The following is a 21,478-nucleotide window of genomic DNA, read 5'->3' on the forward strand; positions in this document are numbered from 1 at the left end:
CTACCGTAGCAAAATCGCATTGCATTGCATCTCATGGGCCATTGTAGTGCCATGCGATGCAATTTTTTTAATGTAATTTATTCACCGCTCTGTTGGCCCTAGAGGATTGCATTGCATTTCATCGCACCTCCCGCAAAATGACATGCAATTTTATACGGTGCGATGCCATGCCATTAGCTATACACTTGTATGACATACAATGAGGTTTCACTGACCCCTCCACTGTCCACGCCACCCCAAAGTGTGGTGAGCGCAGCGAGCCCCGTCAGGGGCGGCGGTACGCGTCCTTCCGACCTTTTCATACCCCCACTATCCACGTCGGCGTGGAGTTGATTTTATATAGTGTGGCGAGCGGATGCGGATTACTTTACATGTATTCCGCGTGCGCTCACCACGCTTCGGGCTCGGTGGCTCGCTGCGCTCGCCACACCATATGTAATCAACTCCACGTGGATAGTGGGGGTATGAAAAGGTCGGGAGGACGCGTTCCGCTGCGCTCGCCACGCTTCGGGGTGGCGTGGATAGTGGAGGGGTCAGTGAAACCTCATTGTATGTCATACAATTGTATAGCTAATGCCATGGCATTGCACCTATAAAATCGCGGGAAAATGTCATTTTGCGGGAGGTGCAATGCAATGCAATCCCCTAGGGCCAACAGAGCAGTGAATAAATGACATAAAAAAATCGCATCGCATTGCATCGCATCGCATGGCACTATGATGGCCCATGAGATGCAATGCAATGCGATTTTACTACGGAGAGTAGCCCTGTACACATGCAGCGTACTGCGCGCCCTGCTAGGAAACAAGTACCCAAATAAAATTTATTTGTGTGTATTTCATGTGTTTGGTGTGTTTGTACAACATAAATGCAAGATACCTCAGGATACCTCATTAAATATATAAAAATATTCCAAATACAGAATAATCTATTATCCAAAATTCTTCTGGTCCCGAGCATTTTGGATAAGGGATACTCAACCTGTACTGTGCATTTTATTTGCAGAATTATTATTTTTATGTATAATTTTTACAATTATTTCATAAGGGGCCACAAGGGGTTCACAGCGCCTCACATATGACACACATTATAATAATACAGTTAGACAGAATTGAACATTACAGTAACTAAAGACTGAGATGTAGGGAAGCAAAGGAGCCGTCTGCATACTACTAGGGGTGGGCAGTCGTTGGAATAGATGAGTGAGAAGAGATACGGGTGTAGACGGTCACTGAGTAGGAGAGAGCAAGAGGGAAGAGGGCCCTGCTCCAAGGAGCTTACTGTCTCGTTCACTGCCATCACCTGGATTTCTGCCATCACTGTACCATTACAGAGTCAAATTTTGCAGAGTGATTTTAGGATGGAGAGGCCGTATAATAGAAACTGTTCCTGCGGTGTGGAGGGATGCACAGATCTTTTCACTCCACAAGGAATTTTATTTTGTTGGTTCTAACGTGATTGTAGGTTATGTCAGTTACACTTTCGCACAAGGAGCCTCCCACTTTGCCACCTCTCTGCACACCTAGGAGGTTATTCAGAGCTGGTCACCGATGTGCAAATTTGCAATCCATTCAATTATCGAATGACTGCGCATGGATGGTAGGACGCATGCGCGAGCCAAAATAGCGACAGAAATAACGAATGGATCGAATTATATTCCCTTCACAATTTGACAGACCGGAACCCGGCATTTAGGGGTGGTAATCGGATGTTTTTTGAGAGTGTCCAAAAAAACGCAGACATGCCCCCCTGGTGTTTTCAGGGAGGGCCTGTGACCTCAGAGTCGGCCTGTCTCTGTCATAAAGTTGTGGAAGTGTCAGACTTGCTCTCATATAATAAAATATATTACAAGTGAAAATACAAACTGTTTAGTACAGAAGAGTAATAATAACGCAACATGCACTGAAAAAAGTGATCATATTCTCAACTCCACTTTTATGAACGACTTGCAAATTTTATTCAGGAGGGGAGGTGTGTTAATAGTTCTCTTTTAGTAATTTCTATGCATACTTTAAGATTAGAATGGGTTACTCTTACATACCCCAATCTATCACTAGTGTCAGCTCCTCCCAAACCTGGTGAAAACCAGTTCCAAACGTCTTATTTTAGATATTTTATCCCTACAGGAAACTGCTACATTCTCTTCTTCCAAGCCAGATAAATATATTCCAAGTAATAAATTGTACCCAGTGGAACCTAGATGCCCAGACAATTCTGAAAAGTATGTGAACCATCACACTGTACAATACAGAGAGCATTCTACTGAATGCTGTCTATACAGTCAGCATTCTCTTAGGCCACTATATAATAATGGCAGTTCGGAGTTCACCCTGCTGAGCAGAAGAGACTCACCTGATGTTGAAAGGTCCCCCATGCCAGCCTTGGGGGTCACCATGGATGTGGTATATGACAGACCCATCTTAACCGCATTAGAGTCTGGGGACTTGTTACTCATCTCCAGGGTATCTTGCTGATATTTTTCCCTTTTTGTGTTCTACCCTTTACAGAACTCCCTAACGCGATGTTCACCACTGGCTAATGACTCACAAGCCCGCAGCGGTGCTAAGTTCCACACGTCCTGTGACAAGAGGTATATCATCAAAACCATTACAAGCGAAGATGTGGCCGAAATGCACAACGTACTAAAGAAATACCATCAGGTAAATACAGATCATAGTAAATAATTTTCTGCACAGAAACTACAACTCGAGAACATTCTCTGTGGCACAGATTTATGGGATTCAGGGCCCGATTCAGACCTTTTAGTGTTCATAGCCCAGTGAGCAGGTAAAAGCCGCCCTGCCAAACTCACGCTCCCCTGCACATAGGGGCAAAATCATTCATCATCGCAGGCCTTGGGAAGAAGGAGGCTCCTGATGCCATCAACGGCCCACCCTCCCAACGGCCAGGGAACACCTACATTTTCTGGGTCACACCCAGAAAACACCAGCAGCACGCCCCCAACCCCGTGCAGGGTGTCAATCACCCTTCGAGCGGTGAGCGAAGGCTGCCTTCGGTCGGACAGCTTGTGCAAGCGCACGGCCTACTGCGTCCAATAAACACTTTATGCTCCAGCTAGGTGGTTTGGAAAATGTGGACTGTTGGTAGATCTCGAGGATCCATTTGGCCTCCCCTGCTCTAAGGTCTTCTATAGAATAGCTCCTACCAGGTATGCCATTGATTGTTCAGGTCTATAGGTAGTCATAGTCGGTTTAAGGATCCAGGTATACTGTATATAGGGTGGGGGAAAACTTTATTTTCTGTTTATCTAATGTTATGGGTGGCACAGTGTTGGAATTTGCTCGCTTAATTTAGCCCATGGCACATAATTGGTCTTTGGTTCTTTGAAGGCACGGGCTTATTGGTCCTATTAGTAGTTGATATACCAGTTAGCCCTTATGTTCTAGTCCTGTTCTAGCTGACATTCTGGTTTAAATATTTATTTGAGAGATTGCAGTTGGGCCTGAATGGCACCACTTAGCTGCGCAGTCTGAGTTTCAATATCTGTATTGGGCCGTGGTAGTATGCAGCTTTGTCTGTTAATGCTCACAGCTTACACGGTATGGTTGGACATTTTTTTATTGCTTTGTGCTGGCTGTATTGGGTAAGTATTATGTTTTGTGCTTAGTTGCCATTGAGTGATTTATTCTATTATTTGGGTGTTTATTGAGATTTGGGTACTTCTTTACTTTCACGGCGCCAGCATGGCGCCGCGCGTACTTCCGGGTTACGCTCGCCACTAATTAAGTTAAATAAACTAAGTTAACGCCATGCCAACATGGATAGTTCATACCTGCACTATCCATGTTGGCATGGAGTTGATTTTAATTAGCGTGGCGAGCGTAGCGAGCCACCGAGCCCGCAAGGGGACTCTGACGCGCGGCGCCATGCTGGCGCCGTGAAAGTAAAGAAGTACCGAGATTTGCTGTGTATTTGTTCACCCTCCATGTTTGGATTTGTACAATGTGACTCCATATCAATTTCCCTCCTGATTTGTTCATATGTTATGCATTTTTGTATTATTATGCAAATAATAGGTACTTGTGTATTATCACGGCGCCCGATTTCATCTAAATCGCATCCGATTTATCGGCTGATTTGCGGCCGATTTTCTGCTGATTTTTTGGCCGATTTGATCTGCGATGCGATTTTGCATCCGATTTTTGGCCGATTTTTGCCGATTTTCGGCCATTTCCTGCTGATTTGCATGTTATTCCATCCTTGCACACCCCCAGGTACTATGTGATGGTATGCGATGTGATTTTCGGGAAAATGCCCCTGATTGTACAATTAAATATCGCATAGCAATGCATGCCAGCAGGTGGCATGCGATACGATGTGATTCGCAATGTTAAATGCACCCCCATTGTTAACGCCACCCCCACTATCAACGCCAACCCGAAGCGTGGCAAGCGCAGTGAGCCCGCGAGGGGCGGCGGTACACGTCCTCCGACCTTTTCATACCCCCACTATCCACGTCGGCGTGGAGTTGATTTTAGATAGTGTGGCGAGCACAGCGAGCCCCGCGGATTACTTTACATGTATTCCGCGTCCCCTTGCGGGGCGCGCTTCGCTCGCCACGCTTCGGGCTCGGTGGCTCGCTGCGCTCGCCACACTATCTAAAATCAACTCCACGCCGACGTGGATAGTGGGGATATGAAAAGGTCGGAGGACGCGTACCGCCGCCCCTCGGGGGCTCGCTACGCTCGCCACGCTTCGGGTTGGCGTTGATAGTGGGGGTGGCATTAACAATGGCAGTGCATTTAACATTGTAAGCACCCATCAGGGGTGATTGTACAATTACAAATCGAATCGCTACACATGCATCGCATGGCATGCATCAAATGCCACTATATTGCATGCGATGCACTACGATGGAAATCGGGGGTGTGCAAGGTGTGCAATGATGGAACAGCATGCAAATCGGCCGGAAAGAGTGAAAAATCGGCCAAAAATCGGCCGCAAAATCGCATCCGATTTTTCCATGCGATTTGCGGCCGATTTTCGGCCGATTTCGTGGGCGCCGTGATAATACACAAGTACCAAATAATATTATGATGTCACTGTAATTCCTTTGTAATTGGGCAGAATTCTGGAGGAATCCCTATTAGATTTTGATTTAAGTAGATCTAGAAAACCCAATTGCATTAATTTGGCCTTATACCGTGGAAAAATGATTTGTATATAGTGCAGCGTATTATGTTTCACCTTACAAATTGGAGCTATAATTTAGCTATAATAGAACAAGGTAATAATGGAGAGACATAAGAGTTAAGAGGGCACTGCTCGCAGGCTTATAAACATTCTCAAACTTAGCAAAACCTACACATATTTGGGATCCCTATATTCTGAAAATCTGTTTGGAGTGACTAGCCGAGCATTGGAATAAATGTGAGCATAAGTTATCACTAAATAACTGGGAAACAGAATTAGGAATACTCAACAAGGAGATTCTTAGGGGTAAATTTACTAAAGTAAGTTTTTTAGGCATGAGAGATGTTGCCCTTAGCAACTAATCAGATTCTAATTATCGTTTATCTAGTAACTTCTAGAGCAGTGGTTTTCCACTAATATTGTGCCTTAAGCTGTTCTTAAGTTTTCCACCAGAGCTAGAGATGTCCATGCTAGTTTACATTCACCACCAGTTCAACTGTTATTCGCTGAACTCCTGTTTTCATGTCAGGACCATTGTATTTTATTTTTGTTACCTGTGGGGACCAGTGTGATTGTTATTTTTTTTTTTTTTTCATATGGGGGCCAATATAGTTTTTTCTCCCTGTGGGTGCTAATGTCTTTTTCCCTGTGGATGTTGTGCCTTGGAAATTTAAAAATCTTGTTTGATGGGCCGCCGGTTGAAAAGGGCTAATAACTGGAATCTGGTCATTTTGGGCAACATCTCTTATTTCTAAAAACTCACACTTTAGTAAATGTATCCCTTAGTTGGATTGTGGAAAATACATTGTAGGTTAGACTAAATTTAGGACTAGGCCGAAAGAGTTACGTGAGCTGGCCTACAAGTGTAAACGGAAAAATTATCTGGGCCTATAATACATAGCAGACTTGCCCAGTATTTCAAATATGCTAGAGACTGGAGCGTGACGAGGGAATTTTAAATATTCTTCTCAACTATGAGACTGAACTACTGGGTGATTTAGGAGACTGGGATTAGTTTGGGAACGTGAGACCGTGCCAGGAGTTTGGGATTTATAGAATGAAGCAGAATTAAGGAATATGTACATGTGTTTATACAGTTGCATTCATTTGTTTCTTGCAACGTGTACCAGTGCCGCTGTAAATCATATTCCCGTGTCTCCTGTAACCTGGATATTTTTCCAGCGCAGAGGTAGTCGTTTGTCACATGGACTCAAGACGTTCTCTTGAGACATAAATAATGCATGTGAAACAAATCTATACATTCAATCCAACTGGGCTTATTGTGTGCAGGTCTGTGCGGAGGGAAGACGTCCGCTCTTAATAAGCTCTCGGAACCCCCCACTGAGTGCGTTTAGGCTGGAAATGTGCTGAGTTCATCACCTGTAGACTCATCATATGCCTGCTCTAATGTGATGAGAACAGGCTGGAACCCACCACAGGTCATTTATCATGTTAGAGGTCTAACAACATGTGCGTATGCATGTCTCATTGTGAGACTGCTTCATGTAACACAACTGAGTCCGTTCTCAGTGATACCAGGATCAGACTGAACTACTGTACCTATCAGGCTGGAGAAGAGATGGGGATCCTTGATTAAAATCCAGAGTCGGTAGCATAGGTCCTACACTGATAGCCACAATAGCATCCTTGATTAGAATGCTTTCTCAAATGTTTATACCATTATAATTATTCCTGCTTGTTGTTAATTGTTATCATTAGTATTATAACAAATGGCTGTAAAGCAGCCATACCGTATTAGTGCTGATATACAGACCCCACTGTGCTAGAACCTCTACAGCAGACAGTGACACCCCAGGCAGGGAAGAGGAACTGCATGGGTTTTCAAATATAGCAGGTGCTACAAGGAACACAATGTATATAATTCTCACCCGAACTAATAGGAACCAGGGTATTGGGTTCCTGCAATTCCCAGATCTGAAATTGCTGCATATATTAATCAGTGATCCCAGAAATGAAATACTTCCCTAGCCAGCCCACTGAAACCTTAAAAAGCACCTCCAATGTACCACCGATAAGTCAGATTCATACTCTTATGTTCTGCCCGTCCGACTCCGATCCAATGTGCGCGGGGCCACGCATCGAACCAGATCGGATGTCAAACACACCTGGTTTTACCCGATTTCTTGGCTAGATCCATATGAATCGGGGGAAATCGGACGAGTGTTAGGGGGATTTTACTATGTGATTGACTTCTGGGGGTCAGCAACTGCAATGTCCAACGTATTTACTGGGTGCTTAGATATATTTTCCCAGTGCCATAAATAGAAAGCTAGAAATTAAGTTTTAGGTACTGATCATGTGTTATAGAGGGCGAGTGTTGTAAAGTAATATTTAAAAATGCAAATTAGATGAATTGATTACAGAGGCAGGAACCATAGTCACTCTGGCCTAATTTAAAAGCATCATATGTATATTTCCTCATGCAACTATTGTGTTTGTGTTCTACAGTACGAATAGAATAGAATCAACTTTATTGGCCATGTATGCTTGCGCACACTAGGAATTTTTTGTGGATTTACAGTGCATACATACATTAAATTGAGACATTATATGCGGGGAACACATGCCCACCGAGCTGCACAGCGCCTAGGCAGCCATCAGCGGTGCCACTGGTCTTTGCAGCAGCCAGGTAGGTAACAGTATGAGCAAAGACATCGCAGTTGTAGCAGAGATAGCAGAGACAGTATAGTTATCACACAGGGGACACAAGGTTATATATGGTTGAGTGCACAGATCCTAGGCAGCCATTTGCGGCGCCATTTGCAGTGGTGATGGTGGTGGGAGGAGTCATTGAGGCCTGGGGAGAGACAGTGAGGCCTGTGGCTGGAGTTGGGCTCCCGCATCTGCTGGTGATGGGGGTCAGCGGCTGGGGCCTGATCATTTCCATTGAGTCCGGGGGCCTTTGTTGGGGGCCATGGCTGAGCAGTAGGCTCAGGGTGTGAGATAGGGGGGCCAAGGCTGGGCCTGCAGTAGGCCAGAGCGTGGGACAGGGGGCCAAGGCTAAGCCTGCAGGGAAGGGTGGCTACTGCTGGTGAGACAACCAGGGCAAGGGCCACCTAGGTGAGGCAGGGGGCCAGGGGTGGGCCTGCAGGGAAGATAGTGCTCTGGGTCCTCCTCACCTGTACCGGGCCCTCAGAGATGATCTTCCTCCTCCAGTGGTCCCCCCCGGGCCGATGACGATGCTGGAGGCTGCAGTGCTGGCTTCCTCTGGCCTGGTGTCACTGCGTCCTCCTCTTGGTTGCAGTGCGGCCCGGCCTCTCTGGCACCTATCCTCCAGCGGGCGCGGCATTCTTCCCCTCCTCAACGCCTCCCAGCCGGCGAGCAGGCAGGTCCTGTGTCTGCAGGGCTGCTCCGATATGAGCAACTGATGCCTGCGCCGCCGGAGGGAGCTCCGTCGCGTCATTCAGCTGCCGCACATCAGGTCCCACAGCCCCTCCGCTGCTCTCCTCATCTCCGTTATGCGGGGAAATCCTCAGCGCACGGCACTCTGTCCCCCTCCTTCCTCCGTCCTCCCCACGCCACGCTCTCATCTCCGGGGCCGAGGATGGGAGCCCCCGACCTAGGACGGACGGAGCTCACGTGGGTGCACCCATCCCCGACCCCCAAAGTAGGAGACACTGGATGTAACTTAGATGTTCTACCAGATTGCAATTCCTGCATTGAGCACTTTCTCGCAAGCTTGGCGTCATAATAAGCTAATTGTACCTAGAGCACCCTGCATCTTTCAAAACCTGTGCAGTTCCTCTTCCCTGCCTGGAGTGTCTCTCTATCTCTGCTGCCAGGTCTGGTTTTAACCAGGCTTCATTACCCTATCACCGCACACCTCAGGCCTGTTCTACTTCCAAATGTATTGTGAACCTAATCACAAAGGCACAGCTGTATCACTCCACAAGTGTAAACAGTTACTGCTCTCACAGAGGAAGGAATTTATTAAAGGTGAAATTACCTCATTTTCTAATGTACTAAAGTTCCCTCCAGTGCAGCTCTTATTGGAAGAGCTGCCCTTTGCATTGATCAGCGCTTTGCGTTAGTGCAAATACGATGAGCATCACGACGATGGTCGGTAGACAGAGTTGCCACATATGAATTACACAGGTCCAGGAGACAGAGTTCATACCAGCTATCATTACATCCGATGAGCAGTCAAATTAGGCCCCAGAACCTGTGTTCTACAAATCCTTAACTGCTCATCGGATGCAATGACAGTTGGCATAAACTGTGACAACTGGGACCTGTATAAGTCATATGTGCACTTGTTAAAGGGATGATCTGACAACTCTGGTGGTGGGATGTACCCATAGTTATCTACCCTCCTGCATTCTGCAGGAGACTCCCTGAAATAGCAGCAATCTCCCTCTCTCCCTGATTAGTCTAGCAATCTCTCTCATTTCACCTAGCCCACATTACACTGTTACATTTTTTTTCGGAAAAAAGGAATGAGACACAGATACATTTACATTGAATCATCAGCATCATTTCCCAGCACTTTACCATGTATAGTAGCTCTTACTAACTGCTTTGGGGCTGATCTACATTTGGATAGAAGTAATTTGACAAGATTCCTCTCAGATGAAGCAGTACACACCCACGCTTCTAGGTGCCACGTTCACAATCTCTTTTCACAGTCTCTCCATATATGGAACTAGAATACACCCTTTGGGAGGAGCATGACACGCCCCCTCAATGGTGCACTTTGCAAAATTCTACTGCCAACTATAATCTCCCTGAAACTAGATTTTAAAAGTAGGCAAGTATGGATGTACCGCCACTGCTTAGTAAATCCTGCCCAGAGATACTGCTCACAGGAAGCAGCACATTACTGCCTCACTATGACAGATATTTCTGACAGAAAAGACTACCAAAAAGTCAAATTTACCAGATAACGCAAATGATAGTGCAGGTCTGAAATAAATATTCATGTGTCTGAAAATGTTGTTTCTATGCTGTGCCATTTCTATATAACCACTCTCCCTGTTTTTTACCTGCAGTACATAGTGGAATGTCACGGGAACACACTCCTCCCACAGTTTTTAGGCATGTATCGGCTAAACGTGGATGGAATAGAGACGTACATGATTGTCACAAGGAACGTATTTAGTCATCGTCTTTCTGTGTATAGAAAATATGATTTAAAGGTAGGTCCCTAACGTTATTCTATACTTGTGTAACTTTCTTATACTGTATACTTGTGTAATGCTTCCATGTTTTTGAGGAGACACCAAAATGGTAAGATGTGATCATGCTGGCGCAGGTGTACCTTTATCTTGTTCGGGTGTGGTATGACACACCGACAGTCGGGATTCCGACAGTCATTTCTCCGACGTCGGAATCCCGACTGCACAGTGGGGGGGAGCGCAATGAAGCCCCTTGCGGGCACGGTGGCGAGCTGTGCTCGCCACCTATTTTATTCCCCCTCTATGGGGGTCGTGGACCCCCACGAGGGAGCAGTCGGGATTCCGACATCGGAGTAATTACTGTAATTACTGAATCCCGACCGTTGGGGAGCCGTCCGGCACCCATCTTGTTCAGTCTACCAAAAGTCATAAAAGCATAAAGCAGTGGCGGAACTAAAATTTTATAGGCTCCATAGCAAAAGTTTGTAAGGACCCCTTTGTACCACACAGTCATGAAACATGTATATAGAACATGTAACTTTAACAGAAAAGCTGGGCCCTCACAGTTCTGGGCCCATTAGCAGCTGTACTAATTCAATGTTCCAATAAACATTGGAAGTTACATCTCTTGGCATGAAGGCATTTCTTTGAGGGATTCTATGGGGAGAACTATGCAGGCCAGACAAATCGGTTTGACGATTGGTAAGTGTGTATGCCCAAGATCGTTTGGCAGGTCAGCAGGACTGCCAACCTGTCTGCCAAGTGTGTAGCCAACAAAAAGATGGCAAAACAACCCAAATAAATAAAATAATGTACAAATATTTATTTTTTTACGCCGCTCATGTTATTCACCTATATACAATTTTCCATAATTCAAGTAACTAAACTGGGAAAAAATGTTACTGATTAAACACTGAAGAAAACATTGGAGTGGAAAATCAGGTTCCTGGTAATGCTTCCCATACAGCTGGGTGTGCTGTGATTCTCTGTCCTGTGGAATTTCTGCAATCAAGCCGTGAAGTGTTCTTCAGCCAGACGATGTGACGTTCTGGGATAGTGTTCCCTAGGGCAAAAAAGGGGTTGAGCATCTTACATCTTGCAATCAACAAGTACTATTCAATTGAACTTGTAGTGAACTTCATAAATTATTCAAAGGAACTTTCTCTAATGTCGTTCCAAAAATGGTAATTTACGGTCCTATTTATGGAAAGGGTGGATCCCCTATAATTTGTACTTGTTGGATAAAACCAAATTAAATTTTTCCTTCAAGTGCTTTGTTACAAGCAGTCACTGAAATGCTTTGATGGTGTTCTTATGTAGCACAGCATTGTCTATAAAGCGCAGGGACGTGCAGTCAGGGGAGGCAGTGCTTCCCCTGTCAATTTGTTTTAAAATAATACAAAGAATATACCTATGACACATATTCTGTGTCATAAGTATTTTCTTTATATTATTTTACTGGTTTGAATGAATTAACCTTGTTTGGGAGGCATCGATAAGCGTGCCTCCCAAACAGAACTGCAGTGGGCTAAAAAGCCCATTAAAAATAACACTAAAAGCGGCACTACTAGAAGTGCCTAATTGACAGGGGCGGTCAGGTGCGTAGGGGGGGGGTGTTACAGCGGGCGGAGGTTTGCGGCAGGGGATGGGTGCTGGCTGCTTCTGGAGGAGGGGGGCAGCGGGTGTTGGCGGCAGCCAGGGGGGGGGGGTTGCGGTGCGGTGGTGGCTGTGACAGTGCCTCTCCGTTCACAGCCACCACCGCACGTCACTGATATAGCGCCTTTTATAGTACCAAAAGTACATTGCTGAGAGTTTACTTTAGTTTTACATTGCAGCTTTGTTGGAAAATATACCGTAGTGTTGATGCCCACTTCATTACATCCAGCTTATGCCTCTACCAAATATTTAGCATAGTCTCCTAAAGGGACCTAATAAAGGTTTAGCAAAAAAAAAGAGTGATTTTAGGCTCTATGACATCAGTATGTATGAGTCAGCCAATTCACACAATCTAACATGGAATCAGTGGAATGGACTTAAAGATGCGTCCTCATATATCCAGCCTCAATACACAATGCTGCACCAGCACCAGTGAGCCGCCAGGTCCTGTGCAACGCTGCTCGTGTTGGGTGTCCTCATGCATCATTGCTACAGTTGCGCCAAGCAGCCCCTCCCAGCGTGCAAGGTCCCATGCAACTCTGCTAGCATTGGGTGTTTTTTGTGTCATCATACATCATTGCTACAAGTGCAACAATGAGCCCCTCTCGGTGCAAGGTTCTGTGCAACTCTGCTAGAGTTAGGTGTCTTTGTTATTTCAAACCTGCATCTTATGAGGCCTACAAATGGGGCGATTTCAGGGCATTTTCTAAGCAATCGCACTAGATTGCTTAGAAAATGCCCCTAGGTCGCTCCATTGTAGGGTCGATAGCGATGCACGGCCCTGCACATCGCTATCACCCGGCAATTATTATCCTGCATCCAGGATAAATCAGGTTAATCGCCATCCTGCGAATTTTGCAGCCATGTGATCAGGTCTGAATAACCCCCACAGATAAAAAAAAAAAAAGTGGCACATATTAAATTAATCAGCACAGTCTAGTTAGGAATCCTAGTCACGGCTCAGATGCGTTTTCAGTGAAAAGACGCCCGACGATAGCAGTGTCTTGCAGAACCTGGCGTGCCAATGATGCGTGAGGACACATCTGTTTTTTCCTGGGCAGAAACACTCCAATTATTTATTGTATTATATTCAGCTTAGTAATACAGCATTCGATAACTTGATCATTTGTTGTAGTTACGTCGCTATTGCTTTGTGCACAGGAGAAGTACCTCCGCAATCAGTAAGAGTAGGATTTTGCAGGCCGCTAAGGAAGTGTCGCCCAAACTGCTAAATCTGTAAAGTCCCCTAAATGAATTGCAATTCTAATTAAATAAATAGAAAATGATCTATAATTACAACGCATATTTAAACATCCAATCCAATGATGGTTAATCCAATATACAGGTCCAACCCAGTGCTAGGCTAAATGGCTGATAAAGCTGGCTCCTCGCTAATGTGGAGATAAGTCTGAGGGTCTACATATCCCTACGTGAGTGATTTCATCCTGACTGCTGCTCCTAGTTCTTGGAGTGCTCAGGTTGGTCCAGGCCTAGATTCGTTTCTTTTATGTTAACCTTTTTGATACAGGTATAGAGATACTTTGTGATAAATGTTATTTTAACAACACCCTTTGTTTCCTAGGGCTCCACTGTGGCACGAGAAGCCAGCGACAAGGAAAAGGTATACTGTTTATTTCAATGTTTGACCATGATGTGAAGTTTAAAAGCAGGCGTTTGTGTAATGGTGTTCACTATTGGTCAGCGTTCACCTTGGGTCGACCCATTCTCATCAGTTTACAGTTTTCCGTTGACTTTATGACTATGCCAGCAGAGCTGTGATTCCTGCATGTACAGCAGTGCATTGCCTCAGTGCCGGCGTGATATGTAATGGCTCCTGTGGACGGTCACATTGCACATCTGCAAGATTAGGGAAACTGAAATTGAATTCATCAATGACCGTGTATGCACAAGAGTGTACAACAGGGATGGCGGTACATATAAATAACCATATTACCATCCTTAGATGGCGCTAGGTCTTAGATGATGAGACAAAAAGCTCAGCTTTATTCCTTCTTTCTCCATGAAACCCCTTTTAATAAACTTTAGAGAAAAGACTTTAACCCCACGGAAGCAGCAATGACAATGGAATAAGTGGGTTTCACCACTTGATACATTTACAGAGTAGGAAGTGTAGACTACAGTAGTAAGAGTCAGTCCTCTATGTACACAGGAATGCAGAAGGCAATGTATGGCTGCATCCCCTACCCCTTTACCACAGAACATTGGATCTAGTTTATTCTGACAGCTCTGGAACCTTAAATCTATCAGACTACAGGGAGAAAGTGCTGCATTGGAGGTGCCAAGCTGATAAGTCCTGCTAACTGTGAACTAAGTAACGCATTAACACCGTTCTAGTCTGTAGACAGGAAATATTCCAACAACGTCATAAAAACTGGACAAACTATAATATTAGATTCCTATGTAGACATGCCGGCCTCCTTCAGAGCTGTCAATCATTCCTTTTCAGTGGCCTTTGTGGTTTGTTGTACTCACTATTCTGTCTTTTGTAGCAGTGATGCCATTGTACTCAGGGGTCACTTACAATCCTTTGTAGCTCAAGTTTTGTATCTCGTGGTCTCCCCTGCCAATGCAGTCTCCCATGCGGTCTCCCCTGCATTATAATTGTATGTACACTCAGGACCAGATACCTGGAAGGAGTATGAAGGGCACACTCACATAAGCTAGTTTCACTAATGGCGTGGTCACACAATTGCAGCTTATTCACACTAGTGTATAGCATTGAGAATCCTCTTAGGAGATGATGCACCTTTGCAGGCTTCTTTAAGGTCTTTGTTCTCAGCTAATAAAAGTTACGATTTGCGGCATTTTACGTCCTAAGCTAGCGGAGGACTGGCCAAGAGTAGAAGAGTTGGCAAGTATGCACTGATAGTGTTGACTCATATGTAGATAGAAAAGAGAAATGTGAAGTAGTAGTGTATTAACGCATATTTGCTCCCCATATGGAGCAGTGAGATGTGTGCCGCTCTGTATATGTGCAAAAATAGCCTAATTTATCGGGTGTGGTATGACTGCCCGACAGTCAGTATACCAACATCGGAATCCTGACTGCCAGTGCTCTGACAGGGGGGGGGGCAAGTGCAAAGAAGCCATTTGCGGGCTCGCTGCGCTTGCCACGCTGCGGGTTCGGTGGCTCGCTTCATGCACCACAGGTTCTGTACTCCCTCTATGGGGGGTCGTGGACCCCAAAAAGGGAGAATAGCCCCTGTCAGTTGGGATCCCCCCTGTTGGAGCACCAGCAGTCGAGTTTCCGATGTCAGGTATACTGACTGTCGGGATCCCGATTGTCGGGCAGTCATCCTACACCCAATTTATCATGCTTCCATTTTACTTCTACATCTGCCCCCTTGTGGTCATCGGAGGGAGTGCAGATGATTTGTACACATGTATTTTCATGTACACAAATAGCAGCAGGATGACTTATGAACACTTTGTAGAACTTGTCATGAATACTCCTGTCTGTTTGTGTTTTGCTATGGAACAATTTCTACATGTTATCCTGGAACAGCTTCAAAATAAGTGATGTGACAAAGTGGGTAGCCAGCGCCCATTCCTGGGTACATTTCACAAGACGAGATGGGTAGTCTGGAGAGTTTCCTGCATTTAACAAAAATTTTATTACGTACCATTATTATTCGCTCAGTTCACTTAGAAATGCTCAATGCAAAGGGATATAATGTTGGGACCGTCACCCCTATTCAATTACAAGTGATGCTGGTGATTTAGTGTGTGCCTGCAGCATGCAGTAACTATGGGGGCATTGTTAATATGCTGTTGTCAGCGTTCTAACTAACTGCACATCGTAAGCAATGCCGGCAATTTAGCAGTAATTGAATTGACCCATACAGTAGCTGTCTTTCTAGTCTATAACATGAAAGCAAATGTATTGTTGCTATGGGTTACAGGACCTTTTCCTACCAGTTCCCAGTTTTTCTAAACATCCCAGAATAATGAAGCACTTTGCACTGAGTATTTATAGCCGCGTCCTACGTGAGCCATCTTCCACTTCATCTTAGGTGACCTCCAATAGTTGTCACATTCTTGCATCTGTTTTGACTTTTCCCTTCCCTCAGAAGATTCATTGTTTATTGAGAGGACATCACTCAGGAGCGCATTGCTCAAACAGATTAGTCTTCTCCCCGGCATGAGAGGAAATACTTAGCTCCCTGTTGGCCTGTCTTTTCAGAGAGGAGGTGGCGCTCCAATATGGTATAAAATTAGTGGTTATAGTTCAGCTTACTTTTTAGTACTGACAGTCTGGGCACTCTGCCAGGACGTAAGAAGTCAGCTTCTCCATGGGGAACTGAAAATGGAAGAAAAGGAGAGAAAAAAATGATTATAGACAGGCCACATTCCTCGGAGATTGCACATCTCACTAAATGCATTTTATTGCCGTTCCAAGGCTTTCAAACAAATATTGTTTTATCTTGATCCCTGCGTGTCGTAGTACCGATTTCAAAATCGCCCTGTGTCCACTGTCCTCAAGTCAAAACCAATTAGATGCTTCGGTGTCCCCCGTAACTGAGGGTGACAAGAATCGTATCTACATCAGAGAGATATAAATGGAAGTTAGGTCAGGGAATAATTTGCTTTAAAAACCAAATAATGTCAATGCGTGTAGCGCCGTTTTGTATTATTTTTTTTTTTCATAAATGAATGAACACTGGACGTTACGATGACCCATATATTATTTTTAAAGTGGAACTAAGCTCCGGAAAATGAACGTATAAAAAATAGGTTAAGTCAAAAACCTCTGTTGCTGGTGACAGGGTAGTTTATTTATTAATAAAGCGGAGTCACCTGGGACAGGCTATCAGCAACTTCGGAAAGCAGATATGGCAGTCTAGCTAGGTATAAATACACAAGTCATGTAACTTATACTAATAAGCCGACTGTGATACCTATTAATGGGGCAGATGTTTTAAGCCTGGTGAAAAGATAAAGTGGAAAATGATAACGCACCAGCCAATCAACTCCTAACTGTCATGTTTCAAACATAGCTGATTGGCTGGTGCGTTATCACCTTCTACTTTATCTCTTCACCAGGCTTAATGCATCTGACCCATTGTTACTTAGGCCCTTATTCTGATTGAGTCGGATGGCTCCGAGTGCGAACGGACAGCCAATGGTTGGTGTTTGCACATGTGCAGAGGCGTATTTGCGCATGTGTGAATGCCTCACAAGTACGAAAACGGCATTAGGTCCGTGCAGAAAATGATCGGTCGGACCCAACCGAGCAGGGGGTGGAGAGGGACGTGAAGGGCTGTTTGGGCTCATTACCCTATGCATACATCCCGCGTTTCTTGGGAATTCTCATGAAAACGCTGGGCGTACGTATGGTAATGCGGCCATGAAGCACGTGTGGGGGGCGGACATCTGACATAGCCGGATATCAGCTGCCCGCCCATATCCCTGCTTTCATATGTAAAAATGTCCGAGTGGTCTGGAGCACTCGGTGCTGTCTGACCACTCGGTCTATCCTTCGATGGTCGGCGACCATCGGAGGATGGGGGAGGTTCCCACAGATGGAGGAGGTGTTCACATGAAACATCCACTCGCGGTCCATTCGCTCTGCGTTTTACCGCATTCGGACGGTGTGAGCGATCCATACGATAGGTGGGGCTAAGAACACTCGGTTCCTGTCCGAAATACGCATCCGTCCGATTCAACTAGAATAAGGGCCCTAGTGCACATGACTCTGGCTTATAGACAATTTGACCCAATTTTACGGAGGACTTCTACTGTAGTCGCATCTAGAGATTTCTGAATCTAAGGTGGGTATTCAATCTTGGGTCACGGCTGTCAAGCTGGCCCAACAGCTGTGACCCTGTCCCGTTCTCTGTCTGCTCAACCGAGTTTCCAGGCGGGATTCAATGTCCTGCCTGCAGCGAGTCGAGCTGCAGCCGGGAGCTCGTCACTTCCCGGCTGTTCTCGACAAAATGAGCCCGACTGCTTGTGAAGTCGGGCTTGTTCGGCCGAGATCACCTGTTCAATGCTGTCAGGGAAGACTGCATTGAATAGAGCCCCGCAGCCACCTCACCCCCGTCGGGAGATGGCTGCGGGAGATTGAATTCCCCCCCTAAGTCATTTCTCTTTAAACACTTAAAGGGCATTTTTGGGTCATAATAAAAAACGATTCTGTGGGTGTGTCATAGATTTGGGTTGTGTCGTCATGCATATGCATTCGGAATGCCACACTCAGACACGTAGCATAGGTAGGTGTAATTGTCAATTACAATGATGGTTCCTCTCATGTACAGAACAGGGTGTAGTTATTAGGTTGACGATCACACTGTAGACATGCAAGTGATCCTATAGAGGACATACGGTAGTGATACCATAGTAATATCAGTAGTTACTGTAAATCCTTGGGCTGCAGTGTCCTGAATATTGAATCTGCCACCCTGCGTTGTGCTCTTAAACTCTCAGAACAAATAATCCTTATTTATTCAAGACTGAGGCTAATGATTAAATGTTCTTTGTATGTGTTATGTAGCTGCTAACTAAGGCTTGTTTTATGTTTTGTTCTAGGCCAAAGAGCTGCCAACTTACAAAGATAATGATTTCATAAATGATGGTCAGAAAATCTACATCGATGAGAACAACAAAAAGATGTTTCGTGAGAAATTAAGGAAAGATGTAGAGGCAAGATCAACGTTCATGTAGCATGTTACCCGTGTTTACATGTCTGTGGGGCAGATTTATTAAGCTCGGTGAAGTGATAAAGTGTATGGTTTTTATCACTGGCCAATCAGCTCCTACCTGTGAAGTTACAGGCTTGGTTTGAAAAATAATAGGTAGGAGCTGATTGGCCGGTGATAAAAACCAGACACTTTATCACTTCGCCGAGCTTAATAAATCTACCCCTGAGACCTTAATAGTAATTATACTCTTGTTATACAGATTGGTGCCTGCTCAGACCCTAGCATTGAGGTCTGATTCCGATGTATTCCTCATACTTGGGGGCAAATGTACTAAGCCTTAGAGAGTAATAACGTGGGTAGAGATAAAGTACCAGCCAATCGTCTCCTAACAGGTGTGAATCGTTTTATCGACCACAGTTAGGTCAACAGTCATTAGGTCGACAGGGTTATAGGTCGACATGGGTGAAGGTCAACAGGTGTCTAGGTCGACATGGGTTAGGTCATTAGGTCGACATGGGTTTTTTCACTGTTTTTTTTTTTTTTTTTACCCCGAATGTTGACACAGTTGACATGGACACAGTTGACATGGACACAGTTGGAAGTGAACCGCAGCCCCTCGCATCGCTCGCTTCACTCGCCATGCTTCGGCACGTTGCCTCGCTGCGCTCGGCACACTATTTTATTCTCCCACCACGCCCTAGTGGATGGTAGGGCATGAAATACCGCTTGTTGGCACGTCGGCTCAAAAAACAGTGAAAAAAACCATGTCGACCTAACGACCTGTCGACCTAATGCATGTGTCGACCTAAACCCATGTCGACTATGTCCCATGTCGACCTTGTCCCATGTCGACCTTGTCCCATGTCGACCTTGTCCCATGTCGACCTTCACCCATGTCGACCTAGAACCCTGTCTACCTAATGACTGTCGACCTAAGTGCTGTTGACAATACGACCGTATCCCCTCCTAACTGCTGTTACAGGTTGTTTGAAAAGTGAAAGATAAGACAGATTGGCTGGTACTTTACCTCTCTCAACTTTATTACTCTCCAAGGTTTAGTACTTCTACCCCTTTATAGTATTGCATACAATACGTTGTATGTGGTCCTTTTGCAAACCATGTATGTGATCCCAGCCATCACTGCAGGATCCGATAAATCTTTATGGAAGCCATTAGTCCAAACGATGTCTGTCCTTGTTTTGTGTTATGGTAACATATGGCAAATGATTTGTCCTTCGGTACAATCCCGGTACACAAAATAATAATAACTGCTCATTTGTGGGCTAGCAGTGTGACTTTGCTCTTGGAGATGCCGCATTCGCTCTCAGCTTCATAAATCTATTTGTCCCTCTTAGTTTTTGACTCAGCTGAAACTTATGGACTACAGCCTGCTGGTGGGAATCCATGACGTGGAGAGAGCGGAGCAAGAGGATGTGGAGAGTGAAGACAATGAAGGGGAAGATGAAGGGGAAAGTGATGGGACTCACCCTATCGGAACACCACCAGACAGCCCCGGGAATACACTGAACAGCACAAGACCACTTGCTCCTGGAGAGTTTGACCCTACTATTGATGTATACGGAATTAAAAGCCATGACAGTATGTTATATTCATTTATTCTATAGCTCATAGGTTCTAGTCTCGCTATGCCACAGGCACGGGGCACCTTTTTATGCTTGAGGTGATATACAATGTGTCCAACAGCCGCTCCACAGTGCAATATCAGATTTGGACCCGTTGTGCAGCAAGATAACTGTAATGAGGTGAGATGGCGCATTCCTACGGGTTGTTTTGCTCATGCAGAGGGAATAAACTCCACAATGTTTGTGCCTATATCCGTATCAGTTTACATAACTTTAACAAAAAAAAAAATATATATATATATATATATCATGTAAGGAGCCCATACATGGTCCGTTGTGTCCGGCTCCATTCTGTACTATGCGATGCGCGCTCCCGCGCATCACATAGTACGGTACAAAAAGTATGTGCTGCACATACTTTTTGTACTAGCTACACATCGCATCGGATCGCATTGCATGCACACTGCATGCACAAGGCATGCGATGTGATGTGTGCTAATTAAGTGCCGAACGGATCCGTTAAACGGACCGTGTATGGGGACCTTTACGTCTTAGGCTGCAAGTTGCAAGTTGTAGACGCAATGATTCATTCTCTGTTGTTTATCTCTAGGTGTGCCTAGGAAGGAGGTGTACTTCATGGCCATTATTGACATTTTAACGCATTATGATGCAAAAAAGAAAGCAGCACATGCAGCAAAAACTGTTAAACACGGTGTAAGTATTGTGTCCCCTGTGTGTTTCCATATGGAGTACTCCAATAGTAGGATAGGTTGTGTAGACGCCATACAGCATGTTATCATTACACAGGTATATGCAATAAAGCACAGTAGTAACACAGCAGGGCTTGTATAGTGACCCCTACTGTTTTCCTGCAGAGGATAAGGCTCTGGGCAGCCACCATAAGCAGGAAATGTACTCTCTAATACAGTAAAGTTGTGTCCTCATACACCTAGCCTCAATACGCCATGTGACTGCACTGACTAATGTGATATGAGGTGCTAAGCTGTGGCCGCCTTATGGTAGCGCTTCATGTACAGATTCAGGCTCAGTCGCACTCAGATATACAAATATCGCATCCGAAATTAATCAGTGCAGTCTCGTGAAGCTGTTTGGTCACATCGCAGAGTGACGCAGACCTACAGTATATTTGAGTAGAAATGGTTCTTGATGCAAGCCATATCACACAGGACCTGACAGGCTGAGAAAGATAATATACAAGATAAATGAACAGCTAGGCGCAATACCATAAAACAATGTTTGTGAAATTGTTGTTTTAAAACAATTTTAT

At 45.0% G+C, this 21,478-nt stretch overlaps 1 protein-coding gene across 2 annotated transcripts in view; it reads left to right on the forward strand.

Annotated features, from left to right (window-relative positions):
* PIP4K2A (phosphatidylinositol-5-phosphate 4-kinase type 2 alpha) overlaps window positions 1-21,478 on the forward strand; it is a 132,484-nt gene that overhangs the window by 98,433 nt on the left and 12,573 nt on the right. For both annotated transcript variants that reach the window (XM_083189288.1, XM_083189287.1), the window contains 6 exons: window positions 2,508-2,660; window positions 10,164-10,310; window positions 13,528-13,566; window positions 18,495-18,608; window positions 19,963-20,206; window positions 20,801-20,904. In XM_083189288.1, coding sequence (XP_083045414.1) covers window positions 2,508-2,660; window positions 10,164-10,310; window positions 13,528-13,566; window positions 18,495-18,608; window positions 19,963-20,206; window positions 20,801-20,904 — 801 coding nt within the window. The remainder of the gene's footprint in view (window positions 1-2,507; window positions 2,661-10,163; window positions 10,311-13,527; window positions 13,567-18,494; window positions 18,609-19,962; window positions 20,207-20,800; window positions 20,905-21,478) is intronic.

Source organism: Crinia signifera, chromosome 5 (genome assembly GCF_055691185.1).
Source record: "Crinia signifera chromosome 5, ASM5569118v1, whole genome shotgun sequence".
In the NCBI taxonomy this organism is placed as follows: Eukaryota; Metazoa; Chordata; class Amphibia; order Anura; family Myobatrachidae; genus Crinia; species Crinia signifera.